At 52.1% G+C, this 19,778-nt stretch overlaps 2 protein-coding genes across 2 annotated transcripts; one reads left to right on the forward strand and one right to left on the reverse strand.

Moving 5' to 3' along the window:
• The first annotated feature begins 207 nt into the window (after positions 1-207).
• VPS26B (VPS26 retromer complex component B) lies at positions 208-10,276 on the forward strand. The gene is made up of 6 exons (XM_058041386.1): positions 208-488; positions 3,986-4,142; positions 5,665-5,829; positions 7,471-7,646; positions 8,227-8,369; positions 10,118-10,276. The coding sequence occupies exons 1-6, from the start codon at positions 266-268 to the stop codon at positions 10,262-10,264; spliced, it is 1,011 nt and encodes a 336-aa protein (XP_057897369.1). The 5' UTR covers positions 208-265; the 3' UTR covers positions 10,265-10,276.
• A 3,657-nt stretch (positions 10,277-13,933) lies between these two features.
• On the reverse strand, positions 13,934-19,755 carry THYN1 (thymocyte nuclear protein 1). The gene is made up of 8 exons (XM_058041390.1): positions 19,586-19,755; positions 18,682-18,765; positions 17,531-17,757; positions 17,024-17,092; positions 16,298-16,390; positions 15,642-15,737; positions 14,242-14,392; positions 13,934-14,160 (listed from the first exon to the last, which is right to left on the reverse strand). Exons 2-8 carry the CDS (start codon positions 18,722-18,724, stop codon positions 14,114-14,116), a joined length of 726 nt encoding a protein of 241 aa, XP_057897373.1. The 5' UTR covers positions 18,725-18,765; positions 19,586-19,755; the 3' UTR covers positions 13,934-14,113.
• Between the last annotated feature and the right edge of the window lie 23 nt (positions 19,756-19,778).

Raw genomic sequence — 19,778 nt, forward strand, 5'->3', positions numbered from 1 at the left:
TGCGCGGTGCGCGGTGCGCGGTGCGCGGTGCGCGGTGCGCGGTGCGCGGTGCGCGGTGCGCGGTGCGCGGGTCCCGCCGCCGCCGCCCCGGCAGCGCTGCCGCATTGCGGCCCCCCCGCGCCGCCGCCGCCGCTGCTGCCACCGCCGCCGCCCCGGCTCCTTCCCCGGCGTCGCCGCCGCCGCCCCGCGCAGCCCCGCCCCGGCCGCGATCCGCCAGCGGGGCCGCGGGGTCCGCCCGCGCCGGCCCGCGCCGCATCCCGGGACCATGAGCTTCTTCGGGTTCGGGCAGAGCCCGGAGCTGGAGCTGGTGCTGAGCGACGCCGAGAGCCGGCGGCGGGTGGAGCACAAGACGGAGGAAGGCAAGAAGGAGAAATATTTCCTCTTCTATGACGGCGAGACCGTGTCGGGCAGGGTGGTCCTCACCCTCAAGAACCCCAACAAGCGGCTGGAGCACCAGGGCATCAAAGTGGAGTTCATCGGGCAGATCGGTGAGCGGGGCGGCCTGCGGGGCCGGGTCCCTTCCTGATAACCCTCGTGGGTGCCGGGATCCCGCTGGTGCCGGGGGTCCGGGGGGATCACTGCATCCCACAGGTGCCAGGGGTCTGGGGAGCCTTGCTGGACCCTATGGTACTGAGATCCCTGCAGGTGCCAGGGATCCAGAGAGCATCACTGCATCCCATGGTAACCCACTGCTACCGGGGGTCTGGGGGCATTGCTGTGCCCCATGGCACTGGGATCCCGCTGGTACTGGGGGTCTGGGGGCGTTGCTGTGCCCCATGGCACTGGGATCCCACTGGTACTGGGGGTCTGGGGGCATTGCTGTGCCCCATGGCACTGGGGTCCCACTGGTACTGGGGGTCTGGGGGCATTGCTGTGCCCCATGGCACTGGGGTCCCACTGGTACTGGGGGTCTGGGGGCATTGCTGTGCCCCATGGCACTGGGGTCCCACTGGTACTGGGGGTCTGGGGGCATTGCTGTGCCCCATGGCACTGGGGTCCCACTGGTACTGGGGGTCTGGGGGCATTGCTGTGCCCCATGGCACTGGGATCCCACTGGTACTGGGGGTCTGGGGGCATTGCTGTGCCCCATGGCACTGGGGTCCCGCTGGTGTTGAGCAGGTTCCTCTCGCTCCTGGCTGCACGCAGCGTTCCCACGGCTGCTGGACATTATTCCACCCCCCGAGCTGGGCAGCCTGGCCTGTTCTCCAGGCTCGAGCCCTGGCAGAAGGAAGGGCATTCCAGTCCTTTTCCAGGTCATTGTTCTCCTGTCCTAATTTCTCTCTTCTGCTCGGTCACTGGTTTAGCTCCGAGCCGGGTGCGCTTTGGTTCCATCCTGCAGCTGCAGCTCAGCCCTGACCTGCTCCCCATGCTGGCTGTTCCTGCTCCAGGAGCTGCCTGCCTGCTGATCCTCTTAGGGATGCTGAGGGTGCTGATGGGGTGGCTTTTGTCCTTGTGTCCCTTTTCCCTGGGTGAATCCCCTTTCCTGAGCCTGCAGGCTCACCTGGGCTGATCCCACCTTCTCCTCCACGCACCCTGCATGGTTGGTTGAGTGACTTCAAGTTGTTCAAAACTTGTGGTTATCTGTGCGTGTAAGCAATTCAGGTTTAGTATTTCCTGCTTTCGAAGGGGAGAGGCAGCTGCCACACCCACTCCTCCATCGGAGCAGAGCTGTCCCTGCTCCACGGAGATGCCTGGAGCCCCACAAGCCAAAATAAATTCAGGATGTTCCTTCCCGTGGCTGCGTGCGAGGCCTCACATCTGTGGCTCTCTGTGCTTGGCTCTAAAACCCCAAAATCACTGCTGGACCCAAGGGCCTGCAGCCTTTGCATTGCAAATCGTGTGGTGAGGGAGCATGAGCAGGAGATTTCCCACCCAGCCCCATGCTGCTGTTTGAGTTTTATTGGCTGTGCTTGTGCCTGACTCTGGTTTTTGGAAAGGAAAGGAGTGTGTAAATGATGGAGTGTAGGTGAGGCTGCTCACCAGGAGCTCCTATTGATACATTTCCCAGTGGAAATTCAATATGAACTTTGTTTCCTGCTCCACTGTCTCTGCTGTGCTGCCTTGCCTGCAACTCATTCCCTGTTTTGGAAGACTTTTGAGCCATGCCTGCATGGAATTACTGCTTTGTATGCACATTATTGCCCAAGCAGGGTGTGTTACATCTGCTGTGGCTGCACGTCAGTCCTTATGCCCCTCAGGCCTTTCTGATAAATCACTGAAGTTTGTTCCACTAATTGCATTTCTCAGTGCTTTCCATCTTGTATTCTGACTTCTTGCTGCCACGAGGCCAGCGTGGAGGTGAGGCAGTTTAACAGGGATGTGAAGGAGGGATGTTTTGCAGGGAAGATGCTCCAGAGCAGGTACCAAAGGCCACACTGTGGGTGCTGGGTCCTGCCTGATCCCAGGTGAGCCCAGAACCCATTCCAGATGGTTTCACCTCTGGTGGCTGTGGCCTTTCAGCGAGCCACTGAAATGTTGGCAGGTTATTTTCTCAGTCTGGAAACCTTATAGCTCTGAAAACCTGAAATTACAGCTAATACCTGTTTGACAGGCTGGAGTGTGGGAAACATCACTCTGCTAAAGGCTGCAGGGTGCCAAACATCACCTTCTGAGGTAGCAGAGAACTCAGTGCACTGACATCTGCCTCCCCTTGCTTTTTTGATTTGTGCCTTCTGCATTGTGTGTCACGATGGTCTGGGCTGATTCCTCCATTTCTGTAGCTGTTTCCTCTTTTTTCTCTTGGCACGTGGCTTCTCCCTGTCACATCAGCGAGCACTTTCCTCTCAGTGGACACACAAATTCAGTGCACAGACAGAGGCTGGGTTATTTATGTCACCTGCCCGGCCTAAAGGGCTTGGTGACATTTGCTGTTGTGCGTAAGTGAGGGGAGCTCCAGTGCCAAAATTTCCATTAGAGAGATAAGGTGAGCACGGGGCTGTGAGGAACAGGCATCGCTTAAAAGCTGAAATCTCATTGTGCATCTCAAGGAGGGCTGAACTGCAGTTCCTGAGCACCTCTAATACCTCTCAGAAGCCTCCCCTGCACAGTTTAGTGCTGACACTGAGTTTGTGAGTGTGACTGTGTGATGACTTGGGTTTTTGTTTCCTCATCTCAGCAGAAAGGCTTTGCCTTGCAGAAGGACTGTGTGGGTGTCCTGTAGGCACAGGCTCACACACAGGGCTGGGAAGGGCAGGTTTCATTGATGGTTTGTGTAATCCCAAGCTGTTCATGCAAATTGCAGAGATTGAAGGGTTTTGGTGCTTTGTCTTGAGGCTGAAAACTCAGTGGAGGTGTGGAGGATTGCTTTCATTAAAGGAGGAAAGCTGTAGTTTCCTGCTGCTGTGGGAGGGTTGTGGGGAAAAGCGAGGCAGTGCTGGTCCCTGGAGCTGGTTTGAGCAGAGCTTCCAGAGGTGAGAGCTCTTCCCTCCCCATGCTCACATGGCCATGGATGTGTTATCCATGGGCTGGAGGATTCAGCTGCCTCCCCACACCCAGGCTGGTTGTGCAGCAGGATCAACATTGTCATTTATTCCCTGCTGCAGCCCAAGGCCACTCAGGCTCTTTGCTGCCCAAGGATAAGCAGGAGCAGTTGGAATCATCGTGTCCCCTCGGTTTTGCTCTGTCACTGGCTGTTCTACACAAGCTTTTCCTCACAGGGGCAATGCCTTTGGCCTGGAGTACAGTGCAGAAGATTATTGGAGGGGTTTGCATGAACTACAGACCATATTTAATATTGATAATAGGGCGACTTGTGCCTCCCCAAGGCAAGTTCTTGATTTATTGTAGTAAAGGAGGCTGTGTGGACTTTTCCTTCCTGTTTCAGGGAGGAAAGTTGTGGCCCGCACCTGGCTCTGATGGAGAGCAGGGAACAAGTGCATTGCCCTGGTGAATGGTGTTGAAGGAAGGAGTGACCTGGACAAGAGAGTTGTTGAATATCTCCTGTGTCACCTGGGGTTCAGCTTAACTTGGATTTCCATTTTCCTAGAGCTCTACTATGACCGAGGGAACCACCACGAGTTCGTGTCCCTGGTGAAGGACCTGGCCCGGCCTGGGGAATTCACTCAGTCACAAACGTTTGACTTTGAGTTCACACACGTGGAGAAACCTTACGAGTCCTACACGGGGCAGAATGTGAAGCTAAGGTGAGTGCCGTGCCCTGGCTGACCCCAATTCTGCTCTATGTGAATGCTGATATTCACTCTGATGCTGCAGAACTCCAAATTAATTTTGAGTTGTAAAAAGCTGCCTTTGAGGTCTTTATTTTACAAGCATGCATCAGGCTCTTTATGGAACTTGTTTTTCCCCTTTTGAGTGACAAGAGAAATCAGCCCCTTTTGAGTCAAATACTTGCTAATTTATTTGATAATTCAAAAAATCAAAATAAACTGTTTGGTTTAGTCTCCAGTGGGGATATTTTTGCTGTAATCAGTCTTGTCAACTTTAATTGTGCTCTGTATGCAAACAGATGCTTCGCTGGTGCCTTGTTCATGTGTTAGAAATGATATTTCACATCAAGGCACTCAATCGACTCAAAATCCTTTCATTGCCTTCAAAGTGGGGGTTGGACAAGTCTGAGATCTGCACTGGGAGGTGTGGCTGTGCAGCCTGATGTAATCTTGCAAAAGGGCAGTGGTTTGAACATGTGCAGGCTGTGCCTCAGATCCCCAAAATGGGCCTTAGGTAACCCAGGCTCACAAATGCTTGGAAGCTGAGAGGATTCTGCTTTTCCATCTGAAAATTCCCTTCTGCCTTTTCCAGTGGGGGGTGTTGGCTGCTCCAGGGGCAGGTACATGTAAAGAGCTGGGGGCTTTTTGCTGTGGGTTTATTTTGTTCAGATCTGCACTAAAAAAGAGCAGTGGAACAGCAGATGACATGGGAAGAGGAGCTTCCTTGCTCTTCTGCTTCCTTGTGGCAATTCTTTGGTTTCCTGCTTATTTCATCCCTTTGGACATTCCCCATTCGCTGTTCTTGAAATGCTGGCCCTCCTCAGCTGTGCATGAGCTGAACTGAGCCCCTCACCTTGCCAAGGAGAAAACTCCAAGCTTCAGTGGAAAAAAGGAACTTTCTCAGTGGATCTGCAGAGTTGATCACACGTTTTGTTTAGATTTGCATTGAAATGCATTTCAGCTCTTTACATGGATCTGTGTAGTGAAAATAGCACAGCCCAAGCCCCCCTTGGCTGTCCTTGCTGTGACCCTGTCTTTGGTGGTGTTCATAGGACAAGGGAAGAGATGAGAATCTTGACTCCATGATTCAGAAGTCTGATTTATTATTTTATGATATACATTATATTAAAAGAAAATGATATATTAAAACTGCACTAAAGAAAGAGAAAGCATTTATTATTTTATGATATATATTATATTAAAAGAAAATTATATATTAAAACTGCACTAAAGAAAGAGAAAGGATTTAATCACAAGGCTTGAATGGAATGATAATAAAATCTTGTGACTGACCAGAGAGTCTGAGACAGCCGGACTGTGATTGGCCATTAATTAGAAACAACCCCATGAGACCAATCCCAGATGCACCTGTTGCATTCCACAGCAGCAGACAACCATTGTTTACATTTTGTTCCTGAGGCCTCCCAACTTCTCAGGAGGAAAAGATCCTGAGGAAAGGATTTTTGATGAAATATGCCCATGACAACTGTCCCTGCAGGTATTTCCTCCGTGCCACCGTGAGCCGCCGGCTGAACGACGTGGTGAAGGAGATGGACATCGTTGTGCACACGCTGAGCACCTACCCCGAGCTCAACTCCTCCATCAAGATGGAAGTGGGCATTGAGGACTGCCTGCACATCGAGTTCGAGTACAACAAATCCAAGTGAGTGGCTCAGGAGCAGCTGGGGACCCACCTGCTGGGGGTTTCCTCAAAGGAATTCCGTGTCCATGTCATTTATTAAAAAACATGGATATTGATGTAGTACTGATATCCAGTTGTGATGGACAAAAAGTCCCTAACAGTTTAAATGTAGAAAGTGTTTGTTTATTGTGGGATAGCTCCCAAATGCACACCACAGTTTACAGGTGATTACAGAGCCCTTTTATCCATACAGGTACTGAATACCCAAAATGCAAATACATGTTCATAACTTTGGTACATCCCATTCCCAATATGGATATTGATCTGGTACCAATATCCAAAAACTCTCTAACAGTTTAAAGATAGAAATTTTATGTTTATTGTGGGATAGCTCCCAAATACACACTGTGATTTACAGGTGATTACAGAGCCCTTTTATCTATACAGGTATTGAATGCCCAAAATGCAAATGCATGTTCATAATTTTGGTACATCCCATTCCCCGCTTCCTATGGTAATTAGTTCAAAAGTTATTAAGCATGGTAATTAGTTCAAAAGCTATTAAGCATGGTAATCAGTTCAAAAGCTATTAAGCATACGTGGTTTGTTCTTTGAAATGGGTCGGTGGTCCCTTTCATGGGAAGGGGTCCCAAAAGGAGGAAGTAAATGCAGTCTTCCTCGTTCTGACCTTTCTACCTTTTCAATGCAAATCTGACAAATGAACCCTTGGTAGAACTCCCATTCCCATCTTCAATTGGTTTCAGAACAGAGGAGGCCACAATTGTCTGATGTTCCTAAAAGCTCTTTATCAGTTTCTGTATTCTTCATTATAAACCCAGCTAACCCAACATTGTGTTGCCAAGCAATCAATTATTAGTTAGCTACTAACTCTTAACTTCATCAAGGCCTACCCATTGATTTTAATTACCTCCAATAAAGCTTATCTCTAACTAAAACCTCAAATCCTCTAAATTCCTTAAAGTTGATGTCTCACACGTGCTCCAGAGAGGCTGGGAGGCAGCTCAGATCCTCCCTGCTCCGTGGCTTCCTCTCCTTTCCCCATCTCTCTGGGTCAGGGGGTGGGAAGCAATGGCTGTGGCTCACTGAGCCTGGAGCACAGCATGAAATTCTTGCTGTAGCTTCCCACTCCTGTATCCAGATCAGCACTTCCAGGTGTCTCCAAAAGGCAATGGTTGCTCCTTTCCAGGCAGTACAGCTGAAGTGGGAATTAACTCCAGCAAAGAAGTTGGGAAGAGCTCTTTTAAACTACTCTTAGTGCATCCTTCCCAGCTGGTGCTGGCAAATCTCCCTGCAAATGTTGGTTGGACTCAGTGGTCTCAGAGGTCTTTTCCAACCTGAATGATTCAGTGATTTGGGTTGGTTTTAATTGATATAAAATACTGATTTTGGAGCCTTTACTCTTACAGGAGTTTCTTGTAGATATTCAGCCTGAAGCAAAGTATTTATTTTATCTGCTTGTGCTAAATGTTCTTGTGGGTTTCCAGAAGAGCAGAGGATGGAAATGAAGGGCTGGTGGCTGGTGGGGGTGGTTGGTTTGCCATCTGCTGGGGATGAGAGCAAAGTGCCTGCCCAGCAAGTTCCTGCACGTCAGCCTGAGCCCTGCTCTGCTGCACAGGGTTTGATCCTGGTGTTTCCTGCCAGGTACCATTTAAAAGATGTGATTGTGGGGAAGATCTACTTCCTGCTGGTGCGGATCAAGATCAAGCACATGGAGATAGACATCATCAAGAGGGAGACAACGGGCACGGGGCCCAACGTGTACCACGAGAACGACACCATAGCCAAGTACGAGATCATGGATGGGGCACCTGTGAGAGGTGAGAGGGCACAGGAGCCCCCAGCACTGCTCTCCTGGAGGATTTTGGGGTGGGAATATGACCCTTGCAGTACTTTCTCTGTGCTCAGCATCCCTTTCCATTGTTGTGGGTTCAGAGCAGGGGATTGATGCGATCCCTTTCCTTCCCCAGTGTGATGAGGGGCAGCTAAGACAGAATCATAATTCTTTTGATGAAGCAGTGGCAGAACCAGCTATAAATTCACAGTTGGCATGGGCCAGCAGCTGGCATTGCTGCAGCTCAGAGCAGAGGTGGTGTTCTTGCTCTGTGCCAATCCCCTGTGCCACTGTTCTTTGCCCAGCTGAGAAAATGTCACCTTCCTCGTTTTTTCCTGCAGTGCTGTCTTGATGCAGGTCCCTAAAGAGTCCTGTGCTGTTAGAGAGGAGCTGGAATAGCTGTCAGCAAGGGCAGGATCTGGCTGAGCACTGAAGGGAGTTGAGGTCTTCTAGCTCATGTTAGTCCACTTGTGGAAACGGTGACAAAGGTTGTGGCCGTGTGAGTTTGCATTTTGCTGGTTTCTCTGTGCATCCTGTCTGTGCTGACAGCTCTGTGCCCTTCCCAGGGGAGTCCATTCCCATCAGGCTCTTTCTGGCTGGCTATGAGCTGACTCCAACCATGAGGGACATCAACAAGAAGTTCTCTGTGCGTTATTACCTCAACCTGGTGCTGATTGATGAGGAGGAGCGGCGCTACTTCAAACAGCAGGTGAGAACCAGGGCTGCTGCTCTCCTTGGACCCGTGCATGGTTCTTTGGGATGCTTTTCCAAGGACCTGCTGGGGATCTGGGATTCAACAAGTGGAAAGATAGTCCAGAACAATGTCCATTTTGGGATTCATCACATGGAGGGATGATCTAGAAGAATGTCCATGTAGGTCAGATATGTATGGTGGTGAGGAGGAGTCTGGAGAGTGCCTGCCTGGGATGTCTTTTCTGCTCAGTGGTGGAGCTTCTGTGCTTCACCTTACCAGTGGCACTAGGACAGAGGTGTTGTGGATGTCCTCTGTGTGCCCAGACCCCACGGGGGAGCTTTCTACCCAAATTTCAGGCAGGCTGCACTGCCAGGTGTGTCCTGGCTGTGCGTGGAACACCAGGCCTGGTTCAGCCTGTGGGGCAGCAGAAGGTCCCAGCAGGTCTCAGCAGACGTTTTCTAGAAGAATGTCCATGTAGGTCAGATGTGTGTGGTGGTGAGGAGGACTCTGGAAAATGCATGCCTGGGATATCATTTCTGCTCAGTGGTGGAGCTTCTGTGCTTCACCTTAGGCACTGCCGGGTGTGTCCTGGCTCTGGGTGGAACATGGAGCCTGGCTCACCCTGTGGGGCTGGGTGGGGCAGCTGGAGGTCCCGGCAGAGGGTCACAGCAGAAGGTCCCAGCAGGTCTCAGCAGAGGGTCCTAACAGAGGGTCTCAGCAGAGGGTCTTAGCCAGTCCCAGCAGAAGGTCCTAGAAGGTCTCAGCAGAAAGTCCTAGCAGAAGGTCTCTCTCAGCAGAGGGTCTCAGCAGAAGATCCTAGCAGAAGGTCCTACCAGGTCTCAGCAGAAGGTTGTTCTCAGCAGAGGGTCTCAGTAGAGGGTCTCTCTCAGCAGAGGGTCTCAGTAGAGGGTCTCCTTCAGCAGAGGGTCCCAGCAGAAGGTCTCAGTAGAGGGTTTCAGCAGAAGGTTCTCAGTAGAGGGTCTCAGCAGAAGGTCTCTCTCAGCAGAAGGTCTCAGTAGAGGGTCTGTCTCAGCGGAAGGTCCTAGCAGAGAGTCTCTCAGCAGAAGGGTCTCTCTCAGCAGAAGGGTCTCTCAGCAGAAGGGTCTCTCTCAGCAGAAGGGTCTCTCAGCAGAAGGGTCTCTCAGCAGAAGGGTCTCTCTCAGCAGAAGGGTCTCTCTCAGCAGAAGGTCTCTCTCAGTAGAGGGTCTCTCTCAGCAGAAGGTCTCAGTAGAGGGTCTCTCTCAGCAGAGGGTCTCTCTCAGTAGAGGGTCTCAGCAGAAGGGTCTCTCTCAGCAGAAGGGTCTCTCTCAGTAGAAGGGTCTCTCAGCAGAAGGGTCTCTCTCAGCAAAAGGGTCTCTCTCAGCAGAAGTGTCTCTCAGCAGAAGGGTCTCTGTCAGCAGAAGGGTCTCTCAGCAGAAGGGTCTCTCTCAGCAGAAGGGTCTCTCTCAGCAGAAGGTCTCTCTCAGTAGAGGGTCTCTCTCAGCAGAAGGTCTCAGTAGAGGGTCTCTCTCAGCAGAGGGTCTCTCTCAGTAGAGGGTCTCAGCAGAAGGGTCTCTCTCAGCAGAAGGGTCTCTCTCAGTAGAAGGGTCTCTCAGCAGAAGGGTCTCTCTCAGCAGAAGGGTCTCTCTCAGCAGAAGTGTCTCTCAGCAGAAGGGTCTCTGTCAGCAGAAGGGTCTCTCAGCAGAAGGGTCTCTCTCAGCAGAAGGGTCTCTCTCAGCAGAAGGTCTCATGAGCCCTGACAAGCGCTTGCTGTGTCCCTGCAGGAGGTGGTGCTGTGGAGGAAAGGGGACATCGTGAGGAAGAGCATGTCCCACCAGGCGGCCATCGCGTCGCAGCGCTTCGAGGGCAGCTCGGCGCACGGCGAGCCCAAGGCCCCGGGGCAGCCCGCGGACAACAACGGCCGCCAGTGAGGCCGGGGGGCGCCGGGACCCCCCGGCAGCGCGGGACTCGCAGGGCCCTCCCTGAATAAACACCCGGATCTGACTGCATTCCTTTCTTCGGAGGACTGGCGGGGTGGGACGGGGCGGGAGGGCTCGGCCAGCTGCACTGGAGGTGCCTGGCGCTGCCCAGTCCGTCCATTCCTTGGAGGCCGTGGCCGAGCTCCTGATCTCCTCCTGAGCTCCTCCGTGCCCCGAGGGCTCCCACAGCTGTGGGGAAGGAGAGAGCGGGGAAGGCCCGGGGTGCTTTGGGGCTGTGCAGGATGGATGTTCTCCTTGCCTTGCCGAGATCTTGCCCTGTGATGAGCTGGATGGAGGTCCTAGCAGAAGGAGCTAGAGGAGGGATCAGAGACTGCTGTGGCCTGCTGGAAACCTTGTGGTGTCATCCCCTCGCTGCTTCCCCTTCTTCCTCTCCGTGCTGGCGGTGGATTCCTTGCCACGAGCAGCTGGATGCTGGAGGTGGCTCAGCCCTGGGACTGCCACCCAGCCACGTGGAGCTGTGTCCCACCAGAAGCTGTGGCTGCAGGAGGAGGTGCATGGGGTGGGCAGAGCGGTGACGGTCCCAGTGCTCATGGGTGGGCAACAAGTGGGGCCAGGAGGGCTCCTGGCCACGAGCTGTGCCTTCCTCATCTTGTCCTGAGATCCACACTCGGCTGCTGCTCCCAGGTGCTGCTGCAGGGAGGTGTGGAGAGCAGCTCTGGAGCTCGTGGGGGCTCTCCTGTGGGTGGGTTTGTGCTGCCCTGCCTGTGCCTGTGTCCTGGGGACAGAGCAGGCTGTGTGTGGGGATGGACAGCAGGGTGGGGACACGTGCATGTGGTCTGGTTTGCTGAGGTTTGCTGCCTGCAGGATGAGGGTTAGTGGGGACAGAAGGGGAATGCAGTGGTTGTGGGAGGCTCAAACAGGCCAGTGTGGGCTGCTGGAAGGAGCCAGGCAGCACCTGAAAGGGTGGCAGAGCTCTGATTCCAGAGACACATTCCTGAGGCCTGAGCTGAAGTCACCAGCGAGGTCTGAGAGCACGCAGTGAGCTGAGAACCTGAGTGTGGGTTTTCTTTTTTTTTTAAATAAGCTGCTTTTAGCCTTCAGCTGAGTAGACTCATGAGAACATTCCCAGAAGGAAGTCACTCCTCCATTAAAAATCAGATGTGGCTTTGTAGACTTGATTGCCTGAGTTTGGAGGATGTCCATCCTGTTCAAGCAGGTGGTGACACCTCCTACCCCAGGGAGAGACCAGCCTGCACCAAGTGCTGGGACAGGAGCTCTGTCAAGTGGGATTTGTCTGGATTTCCCCGAGTTTGTGGCTTGTTAGTTTGTCCAGCTTCCTTTTGGCTCTGGAATCAAGCTCCTCTGTCCTGCAGCTGGGTGTGGAGCAGGTGTCTGGGCAATGGAAGTGTCTGCTGTGCTCAGTGGGACGGTGCTGGTGGAGGGAGTGGGGCTGGGGTGGGAAGGGGAGCTTTTTCTGTCATGACAGCTGCTGTATTCAGTGATAAATGTGTGTTTCTGCTTGCCAAAGTCAGTTATCTTTTCCTCACCACGTGTAAGGTTGTGGTTTGTAGTGGAGCTGGCCACTCTCGCTCTGTAGAGGACACCAATGCTCATCTCTGCTCAGTGCTTGTGTCACCCCTGGTTCTGCTGTGCCCCGTTGGGGACCTGGCTGGCTTGTCCCTCCATGGCAGGGGACCCTGGATGTCACTGGGGACACTCCTCCCTCCCTCCCTCCCCTGTCACCCCCTGGTTCTGCTGTGCCCCACTGAGGACATGGCTCAATGGGGAGTCTGTGCCATGGGCTGAGCCCTGCCTTGCAAAATCTCCCTGCAAGCATCACCCTGCAGTGCCAGGGCAGGGCTGGGCACCTCTGCCATGGCAGGGGATCCTGGATGTCACTGGGGACACTCCTCCCTCCCTCCCCTGTCACCCCCTGCTTCTGCTGTGCCCCATTGAGGACATGGCTCGCGTGTCCCACCCATGGGGAGTCTGTGCCCCAGTCTGTGCCAGGGCAGGGCTGGGCACTTCTGCCATGGCAGGGGACCTGGATGTCACTGGGGACACTCCTCTCTCCCTTCCTTTGGGGGAAATGGCTGTGCTGCAGCCAGGCACAATCCTTTAGGGACAAGGGAGGCTCCTTGGGGAGCTCTTGGGGATAGCAAACTGTTCTTCTAAGGGGAACTGAGCACAGCAGTGCCCTTACAATCTTCTTCAGCTTTCCTTCAGCTCCCTCCTTGCCTTTATTCCTTTACTCCTTTACTCCTTTATTCCCTTTATCCCTTTGTTCCCCTGGATTGTAGGCCATGTGGAAGGAAAGAAACCCCCTGGATGGAGATGTCTCTGCATCCCAGGAGTGGTTTATTTTCCTGCCTGGCTGGGTGTGAGATCATTGCCTGGCTGGAAGGAGGTGGCTTCAACATCTGCTCATCACTCCTGGAGGGTTCCTTTGGAAAAGGTGCATGAGCCTGTACATGGATTGAGCCCATACATGGATTGAGCCTATGCATTGATTTGGGGGATTTTTCCTACCCCATGTCCCTGTGTGTGGAATCAGAATTCAGAAATCATCCCCATTTTTACTGAATCTGAAGGACCATTTTCAGCCTGTGTTTGTGTGGGGTGGAGCAGATGTGCTGAGCATCCCTAGAGAGCAGCTGGGCTCACTCCAGGACAAGGTACTCCAGAGCAGTGTTGTGTTAGCATGTCCAGGGGCAGTCCTGCCCCCTGAGCTGGTGGTTCTGTGCTGTACTTGGCTCATTCCCTCTCTCCCAGGCACAGGGGAGTGGGCAGGTACCAAACCAAGCAGTGCAAGTTGTAATTAAGCCTCTGCTGTGTTTACATGTTTCTTAATTCGTCGTCTTTTCAATGGCTGTATTTTAAAACTTGGGTTTTTTTGTCTCTCCAATTAAAAAGAGCCAGCCCTGGCTGTCAAATGCTGTGCATGAGTTTGTCTGATGATTTATATTGGGTTGGGTTGGGGTTTTTTACTGTGGTATGAAGAGATTTTTCTTTAAAAGTGCCACAGTGTGCAGTTCAAACATGCTGGAGGAGTTTGTCCTTTGTTATCTTTGTAAATCCTTGGACTTTCTTTAAGCTGTGTCACTGCTTGGCAGCTGTGCTGGTGGAGGACCCATGTGGCTTAAAAATCAGCAGGCTGGCTTTATTTTCTTCCATTTCCCTGATGTCAGAACTAAAATAACATGGGAACTTCTGTACCTGCAGGAAGTTCACTGTGATCTGCTTTGTGTATCCATCTCCTGAGAGACTGTTTACAACAGCATGCACTGACAGGAGGAGGGGAAATGGCCTCAAACTGACAGAAAATAGTTTAGATGGGATGTTGGGGAGAAATTCCTCCTGATGGTGTGGCTGCCACGTCCCTGGAAGTGTCCAAAGCCCAGCTGGACAGAGCTTGGAGCACCCTGGATAGTGGAAAATGTCCCTGCCCATGGCAGGGGGTGGAATGAGATGATTTTAAGGTCTCTTCCAGCCCAGGCTACTCAATGATTCTAAATTTTCTAAATTGTCTAATTTTCTAAATGTCCCTCTGCAGTACATGGAGCTGCACTAGACCCCAAACTAAACAAAGAAGATGTACCTGTTTCTTCCTCAAGAGATAAATTGCAGATTTCCCTACTTTTAAAACCCAAGTAGCTGCAGTTGATTCCAAAAGGCTTTATTTATTGAAAAAATAAGCAAAAATAACTGTGTCAGGGGAAGGGATGTGTGGCTGCAGGTCTTGTGGTGGCATGTTGGTGGTGCTGTGCTTGAGCAGGTGAACTTGAGACTTGTGCTGGTGCAGGAGGAGGCATCAGCGGGCTGGGTGGGAGCTGGGCTGCTTTAATGTGGCTTTTCCTCTTCCAGGCTCAAGACAAAATCAAATTCCTCTGTGGTAAGGAAAGAAAAGCCATAAGTGGAGCTTGCAGCTTGCCTGACAGAGGGAATGAAGAGTCCTGGGAGGTTCTCACCTTGTGTCAGGGGCTGGATGGACAGACGCTGCCTGCTGAAGAGCATCATGTCCTTGAGGGGGCCCCCATCTGCTTTGTGTGCCAGGTGGTGAGCCTTGATCTCAGCCAGGGGGATGAAGCGCTTGGTCATCCTCACAAACTGCACATCCACCTGCAAGGGAGGGCAGCAGCACGTTGGACAGGCACACAGCCTCCACAGCCCATAGAATATTTGAGGGATAAAGATTTGGAGCTGTAGGAAGTGGCTGATGTGCACTAAGAAGGCTGAAAGAGCTTCCCAGTGTTTGTGGCACTGTGCAGCAGCAAATCACAGACAGTGCAAAATTCACATGTGGGATGCAGGCAGCACTCCCTTCCCTACAATCTAATGTGCCTCAAAACTACAGCAGGTTGGACAGGCACACAGCCTCCACAGCCCATAGAATATTTGAGGGATAAGGATTTAGAGCTGAAGGAAGTGGCTGATGTGCACTAACTTTGCCTTGCTGAAGGCTGAAAGAGCTTCCCAGTGTTTGTGGCAGGTGATTTTGTTGGCACAGTGCACCAGCAAGGTGCATTCATGTCACAGGCAATGCAAAATTCAGATTTGGGATGCAGGCAGCCCATGAACACTCCCTTCCCTACAATCTAATGTGCCTCAAAACTACAGCACGTTGGATAGGCACACAGCCTCCACAGCCCATAAAAATATTTGAGGGATAAGGATTTAGAGCTGAAGGAAGTGACTGATGTGCACTAACTTTGCCTTGCTGAAGGCTGAAAGAGCTTCCTAGTGTTTGTGGCAGGTGATTTGTTGGCACAGTGCAGCAGCAAGGTGCATTCATGTCACAGACAGTCCAAAATTCAGATGTGACACTCCCTTCCCTACAATCTAATGTGCCTCAAAACTACAGCTCTGTTTGCTGTGCACCGACAGTGGCTCTGAGCTCATTTTTCTAACTCGGGGTTCTGGAGGTGATTTTGTTGGCACAGTGCAGCAGCAAGGTGCATTCATGTCACAGACAATGCAGAATTCAGATGAGGGATGCAGGCAGCCTATGAACACTCCCTTCCCTACAATCCTCAAAACTACAGCTCTGTTTGCTGTGCACTGACAGTGGCTCTTAGCTCATTTTTCTACCTCAGGGTTCTGCCATGTGTAGAGGCCAACTCTGCAGCCAAGATTTGAAAATGAAGAGAGGCCAGCTATGCAGCCAAGATATGGAAATTTAGGGAGATATATTTTGGCAGCCTCCTGAAAGGGACTGGGGAAAAAGCAGAGAAAAGAGGATTGAATTTTCTCTTGAGAGAGAAAAAGGCAGCTAGGCCAGGACAGAAGCTTAAGATTTTCAGTATGATGCAAAGAGGCTTCTCCCTTCTCTTGACTTGCACACAGAGCTGTATTTAATGGAATACATTACCATGGACCACTTGGGGTTCTCTTTTCTGCTGGTGGAGTCATAGTGAGGATCCTTCTGATCAAACTGTGTGTGATCAGGGTACGCCTCCTTCACAATCTGAAGCAGAAGGAAATGAGAAAGTTTCCATCAGTTCAAAACACCTGTCAGCAAAGGGCATGAGATGTGACAAGGAATAATCCTGGTGAAAAATCAGCCTTGCTTTCCCTGATCTCCATGCTAACAGTTTTCTTTACATTTCTTGCGTGGAAGGAGTGCAGAACAGCGAGTGCAGCATCACCTGCTGGAGATCAGTGGGGAAGGAAATGCAGCACAGGCAAACTGGGTAGCTGCTGCTAAAGATCTTTGTGATGAGTTCTGCTCTTAAAGAAAAAGCTGTTCTGTGCCCTGGTTTTATTCTACTGCCTTCTGGGCCCTGCTGACTAGAATGCAGTGAGTCAGAGTGTGGAGCAGCACTTGGCTTGGCTGGGAGTGCCCCGAAATGTCAGCAGGAAAACAGCACAGCGTGGTTCCATCCCTCTGGGGACACATGGCTGAGTCAGCCCTGCAGGGCTGAGCTGAGGTGTCCTGGGCTCATTCCCTGCACTCTTTGGGGCTGAGACACAAGCAGTGAGCTGTTTGATAACCCATTCCTTATCACTTCTCCCCAAAACACTCACCTTGACAAGGGCCACAATGCCAGGCTCTTTGCAGTTACTGTGGTAGAAGAAGGCCTGCTGCCCAAGTTTCATGGATCTCAGGAAATTCCTTGCCTGTCAGGAGTAAACAAGAGACTTTCAGCTCTTTCCATCAAGCTCTCATGGCTTCATTAGAAGCAGCCAAGAGCAGGAACCAACAAGAGGAGAGGTAGATGTGCTTCAGAATTACTCAGATAATGTTTCCTACAGTTGTCATAGAGATGGTTTTGTGTTGGAATTAAATAAAGTCAAAACAAGGCTGAAGAGCAAGCTCCTGTTGGTCAGAAAGTGTGTGGGAATTCAACAGCTCAGGAAAGTTGTCAGCAAACAGTTCAGAGCAGATCATGTGTAGGGGAACAGGGAATCCTATATAGCACAGGGATCATACACAGCAGGAGAACACACGTGGAATTCCTTTGGAACAGAAAGCTGTGCACTGACAGAGCATCTGGGTAAGTACAGACTTGCTGTGAGCTATCAAAGGTTGGTCTAAGTGAAAGAAAAACTGAGTGATTTGACAGAATATTCACCAGCCTGAATCTACCTCTGACCCAGAGGCCACTAAGCAGGAGTTGACTTGAGGTCCCTGCCAAAATGCACCTGCATGAACAGGCAGAGTGCCCCAAGAGGAAATGCTTGAGGCACAGGAACAAGCTGTGGGCAGAGCCACCTTCTTCTGCTATTTCAGTGCCCCCATGTGCTTCCTACCTGGTAGTTCCTTACTCCATCCCAGCAGGTTGTCTGATTAGGCTGAGCTTTCAAGTCGTCAACACTGAACTGCCAAATGAAATGAAAATAAACATTCATTCAGGAGCTTTCTGATCTTTACAGTGTCATTGTCTGCACTGAGCATTTACTGCTAGCAGCTCCTTCAATTATAGCACAAATCTGACACAATTTTCATCTCCCACAGGGCCTACAGATAAACCTTTACAAAGCAGCAGAATAAAGGTAGAGTCTGAAATAGATGCTGCACCTGTGACCAGCAGCCAAGCATGCTGAGGAGCTGATTTCCTCTTGTATTACATGTATGAAACCCCAAGGTTGTCACCTTGGACAAGAACATCTTGTTTTTCTGTTTCCAGGAGGAAAATGGGTTTTGAGAAGATAAAACAATCTGAGTTGCCTGATGCTGTCCCTCAGCACCTGGCACTAAAGGTGGGCAGAGTGGCCCTGCTGCTGTCCTTTGCTGGGTGAGGGGGTGTCAGTGCTCACCTTCACATCCACCCCCTTCTCCAGCCTGCTCTCAGGTTCTGATTTCAGCAGCCAGTGACAATATGTGATCTTGCTTTCCTCCCCACCAGACTCAGATTCCTTTTTCTTCCAGTTCTTCCATCCTGACTTGGAGCTCCCAGCTGGGGGTTTTGCAGACTTCTCTTCTTCCTCCTTATCCGAAGTCTCCTTCTCGGTTTTGGCAATTTTAGCATCAGGCTCTTTTTTATCTTAAAAGACATTGAGATAAAACACATTTTGTTTCAAAAAATATTTTTAGTTGTCCAAGCTGGTTTCACACATTTGACTGCAGCAGGAGTTTGGGGCAGCCCAGGTGCTCAGAGTAAGGTAACAGCATTATGCACCAATGATTCTGAGTATTTCTAATTTGCATCTGAAATAAGGAGGTTTTCGTGTCTGCAAAAATGTAGTTTAATACTCCCAGTTAGTACTAAAAAGACCTCAGGATAGACCATGTTTGCCCACATGAAGTGCAGTTGAATTTTTTTAATTAATTGCTGAGAAATCAGCTCCAGGCAACAAAGCAGACTTAGGTAAATCTGGTGAGTAAGAGGAACATTCACCAAGCAAACCAAACTATTTCAATTCCTGCAGGAGCTGGAAATCTTAGCTTAACCTCCACTGAGCTACCTGTTCAGAAGGAATCCTTTGTTTCTTCAGGACACAGACAAAAAAAACCCCAGTTATTAAGAAGTGATTAAGAGGTAAAAATGTGGTTATTTGCTAGAGTGGATCAAGCAGATGAGTGGCACAGATGTGCAGGTTTTTCATCTTGTACTTTAAACACCACATCATGATGCCTCCAGTGCCATGTTTTTCCTTTTTGTTTTGCAGCTTTTTGGTTTTGTTCTTACATCAGCTTCCTGGCACTGCACTGGGTGTACTTTGACTGACCAACTCTGCTGTGCAAAAATGGGCCCGAATTCCATTTCCTAAGCCCCTTGTGCTGAGAATACATCACTGTCCTTATCACACACCTAGCAGGCTTGTCTCAGTCACGCTTGGGTTCTCAGCCCATTTGGCACAGGAAATGCTGTCTGTAAGACAGACAGTTAATACGGCTGCCTGTAGTTTCACTATAGCCTGGAACCTCAAATGAGACGTGCTAAACCAGTCAGGATGTCAGCACAGACCTGCTACCGCTCCTTTGTCTCTCTTTCTGCTCGGCCAAGGCATCTCTGGTCTCTCTGAATTATCTTCTGTTCACTGAGAAGCACCTGATGGACGAGAGGAGGAGGAGGAATTACCGCTGCTCCAGGCGGGTGAAAAAAGTACAGACGGCTGAGGCAGAGAGCTGCGAGCGCTGCAGGGTGAGTGGAGAGCAAATAAATCTTTCCTTGAGCTCAGCCACTTCCTCTATCAGTGTGAATGCTGGCAGGGCTTGGGGACCGCACCCTGGAGCCCTGATGGACACCAGCAGCAGGGCTGGAGCGCTGCCGTGCCCGGGCAATCCCCAAGGTGCGTGGGCAGAGCGGGGCCGCTCTCTGCCTGTGGCACAGGAGCTGCGCAGCTCCCCAGGGCTCAGCCCAGCCTCGCCCCGGCTGTGTGGGCTCTGCCTGCTGCTCCTGGGCTCTGTCTGGGCTCTGCCTGCTGCTCCTGGGCTCTGCCTGCCGCTATCTGGGCTCTGCCTGGGCTCTGCCTGCTGCTCCTGGGCTCTGCCTGCTGCTCCTGGGCTCTGCCTGCCCCTATCTGGGCTCTGCCTGCTGCTCCTGGGTTCTGACTGGGCTCTGCCTGCCCCTGGCCGGGCTCGCCCGCGTCCCTCGGGAGCGGCTCCTTCAATGCAGAGCGCCAAACGCACCTGGCCGCAGGTGGCCGTGCCCGGCCAGGGGGGTTCACCGCTGACCCCCAGGTCCCTCCCAGCCCTGCGGACCCCGGGGCTCCAGCCGGCCCGTCCCCTGCCCCCTCTGTCAGTAGCACTCGCACGGCTCCGAGCCCGCCGCCTCCTGCCAGGCCGGCCGGCATCAACTTTTCCGCCTTCCATGCCAAGCTTTCCCCTTCCTCCCTCCCTCCTCGCCAGCCCTCCGAGCTCCCGCTCACCAGCCCGGGCCGCTGCCGCCGCTCCTGCTCGGGGCGATGAGGATGCTGGCGGTGCCGGGCGGGGAGGAGGACGAGGAGGAGGAGGAGGAAGCGCGCTCTGAAGCGGTGCCCGCTATGCAAAGGCCGGGGCAGGGCCGGCTCCCCTCGCTCCCTCCCCGCTCGGGCGGGCGGCGCCGGGGGCAGGACTACAGCT

Source organism: Melospiza georgiana, chromosome 27 (genome assembly GCF_028018845.1).
Source record: "Melospiza georgiana isolate bMelGeo1 chromosome 27, bMelGeo1.pri, whole genome shotgun sequence".
NCBI classification, from domain to species: Eukaryota; Metazoa; Chordata; class Aves; order Passeriformes; family Passerellidae; genus Melospiza; species Melospiza georgiana.

Excerpts from the sequence above, each read along its gene's own strand:
- VPS26B (XM_058041386.1), top strand. The coding sequence starts at position 266 with ATGAGCTTCTTCGGGTTCGGGCAGAGCCCGGAGCTGGAGCTGGTGCTG. Across the intron at positions 5,830-7,470 it reads TTCGAGTACAACAAATCCAA|GTACCATTTAAAAGATGTGA; the intron begins GTGAGTGGCTCA and ends GTTTCCTGCCAG. Across the intron at positions 8,370-10,117 it reads GGCGCTACTTCAAACAGCAG|GAGGTGGTGCTGTGGAGGAA; the intron begins GTGAGAACCAGG and ends GTGTCCCTGCAG.
- THYN1 (XM_058041390.1), bottom strand. The coding sequence starts at position 18,724 with ATGCCTTGGCCGAGCAGAAAGAGAGACAAAGGAGCGGTAGCAG. Across the intron at positions 15,738-16,297 it reads GCATTGTGGCCCTTGTCAAG|ATTGTGAAGGAGGCGTACCC; the intron begins GTGAGTGTTTTG and ends CTTCTGCTTCAG. Across the intron at positions 14,393-15,641 it reads AGAACCCCAAGTGGTCCATG|GTGGATGTGCAGTTTGTGAG; the intron begins GTAATGTATTCC and ends CCTCCCTTGCAG.